Source organism: Thunnus maccoyii, chromosome 24, assembly GCF_910596095.1.
Source record: "Thunnus maccoyii chromosome 24, fThuMac1.1, whole genome shotgun sequence".
Taxonomy (NCBI): Eukaryota; Metazoa; Chordata; class Actinopteri; order Scombriformes; family Scombridae; genus Thunnus; species Thunnus maccoyii.
This window is the reverse complement of record NC_056556.1, coordinates 6,283,864-6,299,429: the sequence shown is the minus strand read 5'-3', so window position 1 is coordinate 6,299,429 and position 15,566 is coordinate 6,283,864. Positions and strand designations below refer to the sequence as shown.

Below are 15,566 nucleotides of genomic sequence, written 5' to 3'. Positions count from 1 at the left end.
CTGGGTCCAGGACTCAACTTGTTGACTTAATATGATTAAATATGTGATAAACTGTCATGTAAATCAAGGTTGCTGTGACAGTAATGAGTATTCCCCATTTGCAGTGACAGCAATTTATAGTACTAAAAAGTACCAAAGATAAACAAACAGGACCCAGGCAACTAAAGTTCAACAGCCAGGACATATATCATATATTATTATTTATAGGTCTATATATTACACCTTATATAATTATAATATTTAATGGTTATCAGTTATGTTATAGCTTTGTAATGTAATGTTCACTGCACTGTGGGGATGTCCCTCCATCTGCCTCCACAAAAGGCGAGCACATGATGTCATCCACAGCCCCAATCTGTCTTTATCAGGACAGCTCAGTGTTAACTCTGGCTCTGGTGGGAAACACACACACACACTGAAGGACTACGCTTCAAGAACTCGCAAAACACAGTGTTATATAATTCTTCTCTTTCTGCAAGAGGCAAACTGAAGGATTACTCTTCAAGAATACACAACTATAGTGTTATATCAAGTGTTTTTTTTTTAACTCCTGCTAAGGTAAGTTCTTTTACTCATGTTTTAACCGCGTAGACAGTGATTATTATTCAGGCTTACAGTGCTGAAGACAGGTCGGGTTGAATGTTCAAGTTTGCCACTGAATTGTGTTATATGGCACATGGAAAACAGGGATGCACACATGCATATAAAGGTGTTAAGGGTTAAAGAAACAAAACCATGAACTGAAATATATTTTTGAAGAAAAGTTAAAACAAGATATCACTTGACTTTGCTGTTGGCAGGGTGAAAAGCAATCAAATCAAGGCGGTCTATATGAAGAAAGCACAAAACATCAGTTTCTTTTCCAATAAATCTACAAATATTACTTAGAAAAGCATAATATTCTTCCAAGGGGCACTGATTTCCTAAATACATACCAGCAACAATGAGCAAATCAATTACAAGTTCCAGTTTTTCAGATTAAAACACTACATTCTTTGTATTTTGCGCTCCGGTGTTGAGAAGCTGTGACAAAATCAATAAATATGCAGCTAAAATGTAGGAAATGCGGCACATTTTTGGCAGCACATTCGCTGATGTCATGAATTACTACAGCAAAAGAATTTTTAGTCGATAAAGTCATGTGGTGAATGTGCTCATGCCACCTGCAATTCTGTCACACCTAACAGCAAAAAGCTGCTCACATGGTGGACATGAAGTGGTGAAATTGGATTTCCTCAGGCCAATGTGTTTCTAATAAAGGATACTTCACATGGAAAAGCGTACAGACCCTCATGTGCTGACACAGATGGCCCACACAATAAGGGAGTAACTTCACTTTGAGTTATTAAGTGTCTTTTTAGACCATTAGAAAGGTATATGGTGTGTCCTCGGAGATGGTATGAATCATCCAAACTGTCAAATACTTCCCGAATTAGCAGTTGAAGGCATGAAATGAACACCAGCAAGGTTGAATTTAGGGAAAGTGTCAATCGCATCTCATAGCAGAACAGAACAGACTTTATCAAGGATAGAAGAAGACAAAATGCTTGAACAGAAATTATTTTAAATAAATGGTGGTTATTTTAAAATGCGGCCTGTATGATGTGGAAGCGGCTTTAAAACACCTCAGACTAACAGTAATAATCAGAGAAGTTTTTTTTTAATGCTTTCCATGATGTTTTCACATTTACAACAAGTTATTGTGCAACTTCTTGATCACAAACATATGCATGTAAATATAAATCTAAAGCTTCTTGGGTGATAAAATGTTGGATAGGAAGCCAATAAGATCCTGCTGAGCTCTTACAAAATACTCATAAATGTTTCAGTAACACCTCAAAACGTGTGTAGTGTATCTCTGGGCTTGTTACGAGGTTCCCTTTTGTAAAAAAAAAACAAAAAAAACAACCCTCCTTTTATCAGATGTCTTTTCCTTCGTTTGAGGGATCAATATGGAACTCCTTACCCAGAGAGCTGCACACAACTCAACATGGATGATGAGAGGGATCTTTTTTTAATCAAACTGTTTTTAAAGAGGGATCAGTCATGCAACAAAAATATTGGTCACATTTTTTGAGGTATTTTATTCTTCCAGTGTTTGTGTTTTGTGTTGTTTTGGATGTTTCTCCTTGTTGAATTATGTGCATGTGTATGTGTATAAAGGCCTATATGCATATAGGGACGGGTGCAGTGGTATGTGGCTACTTATCCATAAAAAAACATGAAATAAATATAATATCTTAATAAGAAAACAGTGGTACTACTCTTAAGAGATCATTATCATTTCAAAACATATAAAATAGCCAGTTTGTTACCATTTTTAACCTTACCATACATATGTTTTCACTTTAAATTGTATGATATTGTCATGTTGTTGTATTGAGTGTTTTGTAACTTCTTTTCCAAAAGTTTTTGAAATTAAACTCTCCATTCACATTATCTACAAGGCTTTGAATAACAAGGCATGCTATCAAGGGTGTAAATCATCACTAAGGGCTCAATAATGTCATAATCAAAGTGTTGATCTTGATTTCACACACAGTGCAGCAGCTAAATGTGACAAAGAGTGACTGGGACAGGAAAATACTAAACATAGTTTATACCGCACCCATACTGCTACTGCCTTTATTAATTTAACTACCATTGCAGAGATTGTTGTGATTTCCACTGCTTTTGCTGCTATAACTATCACGCCTCAAGCAGGACACAGTCTGTCTGTTATGACTGGAGAAAATTGGAAATAAATATCCTTATCTGCCAGTCTGGAAAAGCATTCATAGCAAAACAATTTCTGTTTTTGCTAATCTACTCTGGCTAGATGATCATTACAAGTCGATTCCCTGAATTCATTTGGGAAGGTGTAGCTCACAGTTTCATATATTTCATGACATTTATATCACGTTGATATAACTATGTTCCCCGTGTCGACATGGCTTAAGTTTGTGGTGAGCATATGAAAGCATTTTAATACTGTATTCAAAGGTTTTTGCTGCACAAGCTCTCACTGACTTTACCATATTGACATTCTTTTGGCTACACCTTGGTTAAACTTGCTCAACATGCATAATAAGCATGCAGGAAGGAAGCCGTGGGGAACAAAGGAAGCTAAAGGCCATATCTGTAACCTGAATGTCCAAAACGGGGAGACCTGCCATTGCAGATTAAAAACATGGGTTTGGAGGCATAGTTTTATTGTCAGCTTTGTTTATATGACTTGTGATGGGGGCAAAGGTAGGGAGACTGGACATTATGTTTAAATAATTGTGAAGTTTTAAAGTAAAACTGAGTAACATTGTTTTGTTTGAGTTATACAAGTCAAACAGAAAAATTGTACATAAACTTCAATCTTAGGCCGCAAAAAGAATAAAATATGAAGGTTTCTGAATCCAAAACAACAAATTCCTACTTAACAAAAGAAAAATCATAATGATAATGTATTAAATTAACCAGAATCATTACTATATATGTGTGACATGTGAACAAGAGGCTGTCAAGTTGACCGAGCTTTAAACCGTCTCCTGTCAACACATCGGGTGTTGGATCATGTTAGCAGCTGCTACAAGAAGGAAGCATTTTTCTTATCGAACTCTGGGGGAAAACTATTTGGGATGGTGCTGAAATTTTTACCTGTTCCTCCAAATCGCATAAAAATAACTTCCAATGACACATAAAAATAACATCCAATGTAACGGCAATGGACTTATTGCACAGTATCCTCAGTGTATCCTCAGTGTATGGTCTCACATACAAGTCATCAATATGTGTCTCCTTTGTGTGTGTTTTCCTGTACAGAAGCAGATAAAAAAGTATTAATATGAAATTCCCATTGTTGTTTTTTTCCCCAGAATATCCATAGTGATCAAAGCACGGATGGATCTGAATGGTATCATGTTTCTCCTGGTGCTGTGCTCCCTCAACAAGGTAGCTGTCTGAAATTTGCAGTTGTATCACATGATTGAAGAAAAGAAGCAGTTTTTTCATGTCTGATTAACATCATTCAACAGTTTTGTTAGAACAGTAATTGCACAAATGTTCCTAACTGACAGCGATTAGCATAAAATTCATGGCTAAAATATAAAAAAGATTAAATCTGTTGCTACAGCATGTTCAGCTGTAGGATTCTCTAGTATTTATAATGACTTCCCATGTTGTCAACCAAAGCTACTTATGATATTTATTTACTTAGTTTGATTAGGTTTTGTACTTGTTGTAGTTGTAACATTTGATCTAATATGACTAAATCTGTTTATAATCTTCTAAAAAAAATCTCTCTTACCAAAACAAAAACCCTCAAGTATTCAGCTTCTTAAAAGTGTCACATTCTGACATTTTAAACTCTTCATTTACTTGGCTGAATCCTCCTGATACAGTCCTTAAAGGGGCATTCCAGAAATAGTCTCCCACACTTAAAGATAACAGGACTTGAAAAAAGAATGATCAAACTCAATGCAGCGGAGCCTGAAATATCCTGACTTTTTGGTTCCAATAAAGGTCAAACTCCATAAATCCTGTATGCTACACTTCCCATAATGCAACGTGAAGGTGCCTTGAGTCATATTCACAGATTTGACAAAGCTTCTCAAGAGCCACAGAAGACATTAAGACATTATTCTATTCCCCATGACTAGTAAATGGACTGTGAAATGTATATTTGGTGGAAAAATGTATTAAGATATCTGTATCATGTGATTTATCCACTTAAATTCTATTTTTTAAGAACTTGCTTGACAGATGTATATTTGTGTGTCTGTGTGTGTTTACATGCTGTATTCCAATCATCTCAGCTGCTTGTGGCGGCAAACCCTGAAGACAATTACCAGGAGCATCTGAACCATCGCGGTGAACATCGGTCGACACGGAACCAAATTGCCACGGCCCAGTACGAATGTTTCCAGCGGATGATGAAAGAATCACACCGCAAAACAAAAACAATAGGTGAGAATATCGTCTCACTAAGCTTGTGAAAGCATTCTGATGTTACTCCTTGTGTTTTCTACTGGATACCAACATATTGTGTGTGTGTGTGATTTCATTTGCAGGGCCAGTGTGCAACACCACGTGGGATGGGTGGCTGTGCTGGGATGAAACTGAGGCTGGCCTCACAACAGTGCAGAGCTGTCCAGACTACTATGACAATTTTGATCCTAATGGTACATTTTTCCAACTCGTGTGATTTCTGGCAGCGCAGTAACACTAAAACCTATTTTAGTGTAATGTTGAGTTTAAACTGTGTAATTGGTAAGAAGTTTAGACATTTACAAATGGTCAAATCATTTTTATTATTATTGGTTATAATAAAGATAACTTCTGGTCTGCAGATGATTTTTAAACGAAACATATTCAGCTAGTTTTTAGATAACAGTTTTAAAAATGTTAAAAAAAAATAATTTTACAGTAAAGAAATACAAACATTTTGGGAAATACCCTTTCTTTTTGAGAGTTACATGAGACGATCTATACCACTCTTAGGTGTGTTACATATGGATCTAGAATTTGGATGTGGTTAGCCTAGCTTAGCATTGAACTGGGAACAGGTGTTAGCCTGGTTCTCTCCAAAGTTCAAATACTGTATCTTGTTTGTTTAATCTGCACACAAACAAATGTAAAAATAACGTAAATGTAAAAACAGAAATGTAAGTGTGTGATTTTAAGGAGGATTACATGTTTTAGCGCTTTGGAGAGAGCCAAGCTAGCTCTTTTCCTCTGCTTCCAGGGTTTATACTAAGCTAGGTTAATTACCTCCTGGTTCAGAACATGAGAACGATATACATCTTCTAATTACTGAAAAATAATTCTCAGAATCAAAGTGAATAAGAATGTTGAATTAAATAAATGCCATTTAGATCAGTGGGGTATGTTGGTTGTGTTTTGCTCAACTGTAAAATCTCACATATGATTGATTGATGATATGATGTTTTGCTTTCTTTTCTTTCCACTAATTTAAAATGTGTTGTGACAGCGGTGGCATCCAAAGTCTGCACAGAGACGGGTGAGTGGGGGCGCCATCCGGAGAGCAACAGGACGTGGACGAACTTCACAAACTGCATAGCCAACACTACACATCACGGGAAGGTAAGAAGGAATAAAAAAATATTATAAAATAAAGAAAGGAAGACATGGAAACTATAGCAGCTTTGTTGTCTTCAGACTTGCACTGAGGAATGTTAAGTATTGTGTATTTTTTTTACAGGCGGCAATGACTCATTTCTACTTGGTTATGATCGGTCATGGACTGTCGCTGGTGTCATTGCTCATTTCACTGGGAATATTCTTCCATTTTAAGTAAGTGTGTGCTATAAATACATGAATGTGCTACTATAGCTTTCTATGTTTTACTAAATCTGGTGTTTTTGATGTCATATATGAAATACATTACGTATTGTATAAAATTACTTTAGAAAGGGTTTATAAATTGTAATATCATGATACTAATCAGCCATTGAGGACAACTTTGAGATTGCCAAATTGTATGATTCAGCTGACAGGAGACAAGACTTAAACATCAGAAAACATAATAACTTAAACACCAGATTTAAAGTGCTCCTGACATCCAGACTAACAGTCATTTATTAACATGACTTCACACATGATGATTTATTAGAAAATGAGAAATCTATACGACTCTTGATGAATGATTTCTCCACATTTATAACATCAGACTGGAAGATGGTTTATTAGCAAGTGAGCACATCATTTAAAAATGAGTCATGAGTTTCTCACTTTATAATGAAATCATTCTGATCCCTGCTTTTATAAATATTATAATTAATACATGGTTCTTGCACTACAATAATCCATAAAGTCAAATGTAATGAGTAAAATTAATAGATTTTGGTTCCAATGACAAGCAGGGCTCTTGCAAATGGCTTTTTATTTATCTATAAAGCATTAATAAAGGATTTATTAACACTAATGAATCCATTATTTACACCATTATCAACCCCTGAGTTACTGTATACTACTGTACAGTTTTTTTTCAAGGTGTTGCCTTATTTCTGGCACAAATTCATTTTCAAAAGGCAATTGTACTTTTAAGCTGTTGTAATTAAGCCAAATCTATGGCTCACTTACAAAACATTATCGTGTCTAGCTGAAAGAATGTCTGAAAAAATATGTGTCTAATGTTTCTCTCCTCTTCTTAGGAGTCTGAGCTGCCAAAGGATAACGCTCCACAAAAACCTCTTCCTCTCATTTGTTCTTAATTCAGTCATTACTGTTGTCTGGCTGACAACAGTGGTGAAGAAACAGGGACACACTTATAACGACTCTGTGAGTCACTTTTAAAAAATGTTGATGTTTTTTTCCCACATGAAATATGATTGGGATTTTAGTTCTCATAAAAACAAAGACTCATGCTGGGTTTTTTCCTTCTAGGCGAGCTGTAAGCTGCTCATGTTCATCCACCTGTATCTGCTGAGCTGCAACTACTTCTGGATGCTTTGCGAAGGCATCTACCTGCACACTCTGATTGTTGTGGCGGTGTTTGCAGAAAAACAGCATCTCATGTGGTATTATCTGCTGGGATGGGGTAAGTGAGGAATTAAATAAATATTTTTTACCTTACTGCATTTGTCTGTCTTAAACACAAATGTCATAAATGTGCCAATTTGGTATTTTTGGTGTGTACAGGTTTTCCTCTCGTGCCAGCAGTGATACATTCAATAGCACGCCACTGCTACTACAACGACAAGTGAGCCTCTTTGAACATTTACATTTTACAGATATCTTTGTACGCCATGAGGCTGATGATCTGATCTATGTTTCCACAGATGTTGGGTCAGCTCAGATACTTCCTTGCTGTACATTATTCATGGCCCAATCTGCGCCGCATTGGTGGTAAGCACTGAAACTCCAGAAATGTATTCAGGAGCCATATATAACTAGATTTTAAAATGGAGCCTCAAGATTGTGTAATAATTAAATAAAAACCACTGATCATGTCGTCAAAGTAACCCATTTTCCATTGTTTTGGATTTATACTGCAGCTCATTGACTATAAAACAAAAAGTATGAGGTTTAACGCTGACATTCAGTTTTAATTTGAGGGTGTTAACATCCACACCAAATTAAAAAATGTAAGATTTATTGCCGTTTTTATTCATAGTGCCCAAATTTTCGGGAACAGAAAGTGTTTAAAATAAATCCAATTCCTGTTTGCAGACGCTTGTCTCTGCTTGTACTGCAGTTAACTTCACTTCTTGCTTGTTTTATTAAGGTTTTTGAGTTTTTTTTGTTGACATTGTGGTCATCATGAAAGTGAAACACATTATCAATTAAATTGAGGTCATGCGACTGTATTGACCAGCCAAGAACATTCCTCTGATTCAGGACAGAGCCAAAACAATGGAAGTACTCACATATTTTTGTAGTTTTCTTACTTAAAGTAAACTTTTAAATGAACTTCGTATGTGATACCAATGAGCCCTTGAAAGCTATTGAATCTTGCTGGATTTTTTTTTTTAATTTAGCTGTAGTTGACATGTAATTTTATTTGTTTTTTAATCATTTGGTCCTTTCTTAATGTGGTTACATGGTTTCAGTAGTCTGATAACTACACTAAATGCTGAACTGCTGAATAAATGTGGAGATGTGAGCCATGATTCAGAGTTGAGGAACCAGATTATGAGGTTTAAAAAGAAAGCAAATGGACATATTTCACTCACTTTGACCTGACGAGGATCCGACTTGGATCTAAACGTTGTCAGCTGGGAATAAATGTTGTGGCTGGCTTGGATTTTATGATTTCAGGTGAACCTTTTCTTCCTGTTGAACATCGTGCGGGTTCTCATCACCAAGCTGAGAGTGACGCATCAGGCCGAGTCCAGCCTCTACATGCGGGCTGTGAGAGCCACCCTCATCCTCATCCCTCTGCTGGGTATTCAGTTTGTCCTGCTACCCTACAAGCCCGAAGACCACTGGGTGTCTGAGATCTATCTGTATGTCATGGAAATCCTCATGCACTACCAGGTGAGTACAACACTTAGTTCATAACTGCCCAATGACAATATCCTCAATTATTGTGCAGCAGTGGTTTAAAATTACAAATATTTTGAGCATAAGGGCATGAATATTGGCCAGTGTGAACTTCTAGCAGGCCCTGGTGCAGCTGTTTGAGCTTAAAGGATTTCCCATCTTGTGTATTTTCATGAACTCATTCAAAAAACTTTTTTCTTTTCTTTTTTTTTTACATACAGGGTCTCTTAGTTTCTACAATATTCTGCTTCTTCAATGGGGAGGTAAGTGATGCTTGATTTATCCTCTTATTGCTGATGACGTTTCATTATTTGAAAAAGGTGAAATTTTAAAGTTTCTGCTTTTATCACATGTTCCTACAAGTACTGTGTTCCGCTTTCATTCTAACTCTCTCAGTTTTTTTGACCCTTTACTTCTTTTTGGTCAAGTAATTTTGTATTTAGGAAAATTATTCCTGGTATAGTAGAAAAAATAGCCCTAGGTCAAATTTTAGAGCAGCTGTTCAGCCACAGTTCTTGAGCTCTCATTCACATTTTTTGGCATTCAGCTGTCACTTTTACCCGGAGCAACTTGGAAGTTCACATTCAAGTTCTTCATGGGAAAAAAATTGGAGACCCAAATCCAGTCCATACCCTGGTCTTTAAGACTCCACAACTGAACTAGACTGCTATCACCAAATTTGACACCTGAAGTCGAAACAAGACCAAAAGCTTTATTTTTACTTCATTTAATTCATTACGGACCGCAAAGACACTGTTTACCTATTTTACTTGCAACACACTGATGATAGTGCACAGTCAGAGAGAAAGAAGACAGAAATTTCTCGATAAATTTGTTTTGAAAATAACCAAACATGATCCCTACCAAAGCTCAAAGCTTTGAACAAGAGGATTCATCCCAACAATGTGTCAAGTCAGGTATCAAGACTCTACTTCACACAGGTATTAACAGCCACCATTGCATTAAGGAACATATTAAGTAGTGTTTACTTTAGCTGCTTTCATATAACTACATGTGTACACTAGTTATTGAAGAACAATACATTCCTGGTTGCATCGAAAGACTTTATTGTCAGATTTATAGTTTCTGTATTGCATGATAAACTTTAGCTGTTGCACCTGAGGTGAGGTATCAGATTTACTGGCTGTAATTCTTTTTTCTAGCTGTTTAGCTAAGTTAAACTGTTTGGCCTACTATTGGCCTACACCCTTCTTACGTCCTCTTTGCGTCTCCTCTTGCAGGTTCAAAGCGTTCTGCGGAGACACTGGAACCAGCAACGGATGCAGTTTGCCGGCACTTTCGCCAATGCCGACTTCTTCCGCTCAGCCTCCTACGTGGCGTCGTCGCTCACCGAGGTCCACCGCTGCTACAGCATCGAAAGCCACACCGAGCACATGAACGGCAAGAGCTACCCGGACATCTTCAGATCGGATAGCCCTTTTGTGTGAAGGTGGTGCTTAATTTTTTGGCATTTGAGGCTTGGCGCTTATTGATTCTTCAAGATGAAGTTTCAATATCATCTTTCACCATCTTTATACCTCTTTGGAGTTCATTTTTTTAGATCTTTCAACACAAAAAACTCTATTTTTCTACTTTTTTTCTCATGAATATTGTCAAAAAGGAAGACAAAAGACAGTGTTTCTTCATCATTTACTATACACATGAATATTCAGAAAGGCTGCACTCAAGGATCACCCATGAATCAACCAGCCTCACTGTATGGCATTAACAAAAGGAATGAATCCTGTTGCATCGTGTGGATTAAACTTGAAGATAAAAAAGATGCTGTTCTGTTACGATCTTGCAAAGAGAGAAGTCGTTATTTTTTAACCAGGCGGCATTTAGAGGATATTGCTTCAGTTTAAAAATATGTTATTACAGCATGGGATGTAGTGGAGGGTCAAAGCATGAAAGTACTGTTTACCCACCTCTCAGTATCTGAAAGAGCATTTCAGATTGTCTGTCTCACACACTTTTTCAGGGGCCAAAGTGGATATGTGGCCCCATTTGATGCTGCAGACACATTTGCTTGGAGTTAGCCTGATAGGAAGTTCAATACTAAAATGGGAACTGGTCAAAATTCAGACAAAGCCACAGAAAGTGCTCTTTGGCAGTTGGCTTATTACTGCCTAGTTTATTGCTTTCGTTAAGTTAAAAGAACCCATGATTTCTATGGTTAGCAGTGGCTAGCAGCATACAGAACTGGGCATTTAAATGTAAAAAAAAAAAAAAAGCTAAAACAGACAAAGAAACAAATAGCCTACTTTGCCAAATGTCGTTCCTGCTTTAGCGAATGTGGGCCTCTTGAGGAGAATCTTTTCTATTTATGTATTATTTCCTTTAGCTAAGTTAAACAAATAATGAGGTTCACAATATGATTTTTGTCAGATACATAAGCTTGCATTGTCTGTTAAGCTCACTGTGTTTTGCTTCGTGTCTGATGATTCCAAAATGCTGGAGAGATGATTGTGAGGTAGTTGGGAGAGAATGGGGGATGAGTGAAAAGTGCATACAGTAAGTTTGTACATATATTGGACTGTGTATAAATATGACTTATATCGAGGCACAAAATATGAATTTTAACTTTGTATTTACACCGTTATGAACACATTGTTATATATTACTATTTTTAGATTTTTAAAATCCGCAATCTACAGCTGGTTTCATTAATAGTACAAAAAATAATAATGTCATGCTACATGTCCTTTAAATGAACTTCACACAAATTCAGCAGGAACTGACTTATATTGATTCACTGATCTGAAATATTAGTTGATAATTATTATCTCCAGCACCAGTCATTAGCATCCAGTAATTCTGCAGTATGTGTGAAGATTAAGTGTGTCACCGCCAGTTAGAGATAAGAAGAAACTTTCCTGTCAGGACTCTGATGAATGAAGAGCTGCTGGTTTCAGCCTTCTAAAACAGGAATTACAGGTCAGTCACTTCTGCAGGACTAATATGAACTTAATGGATAACACTTCACTTTAAAGTCCCCCTATTGAGCTTTTATAACCAGTATATAAATAGTTAATGAATGGTTTGTTACAAAATATAATGTAGTTGTAGGGAGATATAAGTGTTTATTAACGTAATTGTAACTCTTCTTGCAGGTAACAGATAATTAATGGCAATATACAGTAATAAAACACAGTTGCAATAATATAAAATAAGTTATATTCGCTGGCAAATACTATACATTAACTTTAAAGTGTTTGAAATTAATATACTGCTTATAAATGCTAATTAGGGGTACTTAAAGTGAATAAAGAAATACACTTGTTTGTTTTCTGTCTGAGATCAAAAGATTGATACCACTCTTATGTAAACTGAAGCTACTGCCAATGGTCAGTTAGCTTAAATTAGCATAAAAAACTGGAAACAGCTAGTCCAAGTCTAAGCTGGCTGTAGCTTCATGTTAAGCATCTAATTCTTGACAAGAAAGCAAATAAACAAATTTCCTGAAATGTCAAACCGTTCCTTTTAAGACAATTCTCTCTTCAAACACAGATGTGTGTTTTCTCACAGAAGCGTTACAAATGTTTTTCATTTTTGGAGGGTCACTTTAGTCACAGTATGAGTCCCATTTTCATTTTTGTAACATAGTTTTGTCAATAAATCCTCACAATGCTTGTTTATACTGGAGTAATAATGCTGTAAATAAAAACAAGCTGTTTTCAACTGGGATTTGGTACAGAGAGTCCCTGTATTTTTGTCTTTTTTTGGTGTTTTTCTGACTGGTGCAGCTTCCATTTCATTCCCTTCAAAGACAAAAGGAAGAAAATATGTAACAGTATTTCCTCCCCCCCCCACCACATATTTAAGTAAGGGTGGGATTTCCTTGTCTGACCTTAGAAAATATTTCTCACTGAAATGAATATTGTTTCCAGACAAAGCAGGGTGTGTTACTGTCTGTTCCTCGTCCAAAACGTATATGTGAACAGGTACAATTAGGAAGTCCCAAAGGAAAAACTGCTATATCAATCCTTTCAATGCATCATTTATCAACTTTGAGACAGAGAAGCTGTAAAAGCACTTAACACGACACTTTTTACAACTAGTGATTCATCTCAGTGTCCCAATAAATGTGCACACGAGTGTAGATGAAAAAACAGAACACATGATGATCAAAAGCATGTGTGCAGCGCGCGTGAGCGTTTATTGCTGCGAGTGATACTGTATTTACGAGCTACTTGCATGCCTGTCGTAGTCATGACCTCAATCCACAAAGGATTCTGGTATCTGCGGTTTTGGACAGTGCATTAAGCATCACAGTTATCATGAGAGTGTCCCCTCCCATGTTACTTTGGCCTGTGCAGAACACTAAACATCTGACACTTCTACAGTGCAACTAAGCACACTTTTAACTTGCATCCTGTTATATCAACATGAGAGATGGTGTAGTATCCTGTGCGGTTTGTGATGCCACTTGTTTCCTCTCTCAAGCAGAGATAAAAATAATGCAGAAAACTATACTTGAAGCGTGTACCTGCAAGAGCTCCCAGTGAATGCAACATGGAGACGATGTTTTTGTTGTTTACCTATCACAACACCATCCAACAAGCCCCACCTTCCTTTATTTACCTCAATGGAAATCAGACCAGTGGATGTCTTGCTGGCTTCCTGTTTCTAAGAATACATTTCCATTGAACTCTTGATCCGTCAGCCCTTGTGTGCTGGTAGTAAACACTTCCTCAGTCTCATGACTAACACTTGTTTACTGCTTTAACTTCCGCATGCTTCCACTGCAACTTAAAGCATTTAGCCGATGTTTTCATGCAGACCGGTTCCCAATGTGCGAGTCGCTAGCAGTTCTGTGTCTTTGTCAAGGACGTTTCCACAGGACATGAGTGCGAAAAGAGACACAGAGTATGCCAGATTGCCACATGTGCTCTGCTGCTTGGTGACAATCCTGCAGACATGTAAAATGTCGAAAATAATCACATAAATCTGCTCCACAAAGTCATGGTCATGGTTTTAATTTGATATTTACTGTAGCTGACGCACTAATCTAGAGTAATTCCCCCTGAGTGCGAAACAGAAAATTATAAACTTATGTAACAATAACAGTGTGGGTGACTCAATATTTCATTAGACTTCAACACATTCCTGAGGACTTAAAGGAGTCCAAACAGTCATCAGGAACACACTCTGCTTGAATTAAGCAAAGATTTTAACAAGATAGCTAATAACTAGCTAGATTCAGGTTACCACAATGGGAAGAAGAGCACATAAAGGTGATTTGGTTGACTGGCAAGAGACACAATTAAAAATAAAATCATAGTCAAAATCAAAAGTGAGGCTGAGATATCCTGAATTTTAGTCCTTCAAAAACACTTCATCCTACATTTTCCATATATACAGGGGTTATTTTCTCAGACTTCATAGAACTCCTCAGGAGCCACAGAAGACATTAAACAACTGTTTTCACAGGCTAACATGATGAGTAAACTAATTTACTACATTATATATTACAAATAACTTAGGTACAAGGTCAAGAGGTTGTAATATGTAGCACAAGAAGCTAGTAAAGCGCTAAAATGGAACTGCATCTATCTAACACAAAATCACCCTCCTGAGACTGAAAACATGATCACTGTTATTAGTCTTTGGAGCCGTTTCTAAACAAACTAACGTGACCAAATTCATAATGAAGGAACATGTCACCCAGTGCAGCGGTGTGGTTCATTGACATGTTTTTAATAGTTTTTTGTACAACGATAAAGGTTTACGGCACAGAGGAATAAGATATATCAGACTTACACACTTACACACACAATACTTGTAAGTAGATCAGTTCATTGTTGGTTTGACTCTGCACATGAGATTTGTTGACAATAAGAAAAATATAGAAAATCATCAGCCATATCCTTTAACATGTATATGCAGTGTTTGGTCATCTGTCAGTATATTTCATATTTTGTTTTTTTGGAGAAAGCATGCAATAGGGTGAAATATTTCCTATATGTGAGTGTGTGCTGTGTATTGTACAGAAGTAACTTTTCGCAACCTCCTATTTTATATGATTTCTCATACTGCAGGCAACATTTTTGTCTCACTGTAGGCACTAAACATACAGGTAGACTCCTGTTAATGAGTAATAAACATTTTTAAAACATTTTTTTGTTTTTTTGTGCTTTCCCGTCTCGCAAGAATCTTCAGGATCTGAGCTACAGTCCTGTTGGTATCCAGCTCTGAAGTCTTCTCCTGCTATTACTTCTATTATTGTTACCAGTCATATCTCTATAGTTATTATTGTTGTTATTATGCTTCTCTGTGTCTCCCCCCCCCCCTCTCCCCCTCCCTCTTTCTTTCTCTCTCAACCCAACCGGTCAAAGCAGATCGGCCCACCTAGAGTCCGGTTCTGCTTGATGTTTCTTCCCATTAAAGGAAGCCAAGTGCTTACTCATGGGGGGAATTGTTGGGTCTCTCTAAATCTAAGAGTATGGTCTTGATCTGCTCTATGTGAAAAGTGCCTTGAGATGACTTTTGTTGTGATTTGGCACTATATAAACAAAATTGAATTGAATTTGAAAGTAACAACAAGAATAATATAGATTTGAAGTTGTAATGCTGATTCATAGTACTTAATA

The 15,566-nt window shown here is 36.8% G+C and overlaps 1 protein-coding gene across 1 annotated transcript; it reads left to right on the top strand.

Moving 5' to 3' along the window:
- The first annotated feature begins 210 nt into the window (after positions 1-210).
- LOC121891644 (calcitonin gene-related peptide type 1 receptor-like) lies at positions 211-12,654 on the top strand. Its single transcript, XM_042404135.1, has 13 exons — positions 211-558; positions 3,846-3,921; positions 4,785-4,935; positions 5,040-5,150; positions 5,960-6,072; positions 6,191-6,282; positions 7,143-7,269; positions 7,375-7,528; positions 7,630-7,690; positions 7,770-7,836; positions 8,749-8,967; positions 9,195-9,236; positions 10,215-12,654. The coding sequence occupies exons 2-13, from the start codon at positions 3,871-3,873 to the stop codon at positions 10,419-10,421; spliced, it is 1,395 nt and encodes a 464-aa protein (XP_042260069.1). The 5' UTR covers positions 211-558; positions 3,846-3,870; the 3' UTR covers positions 10,422-12,654.
- The last annotated feature ends 2,912 nt before the right edge of the window (positions 12,655-15,566 follow it).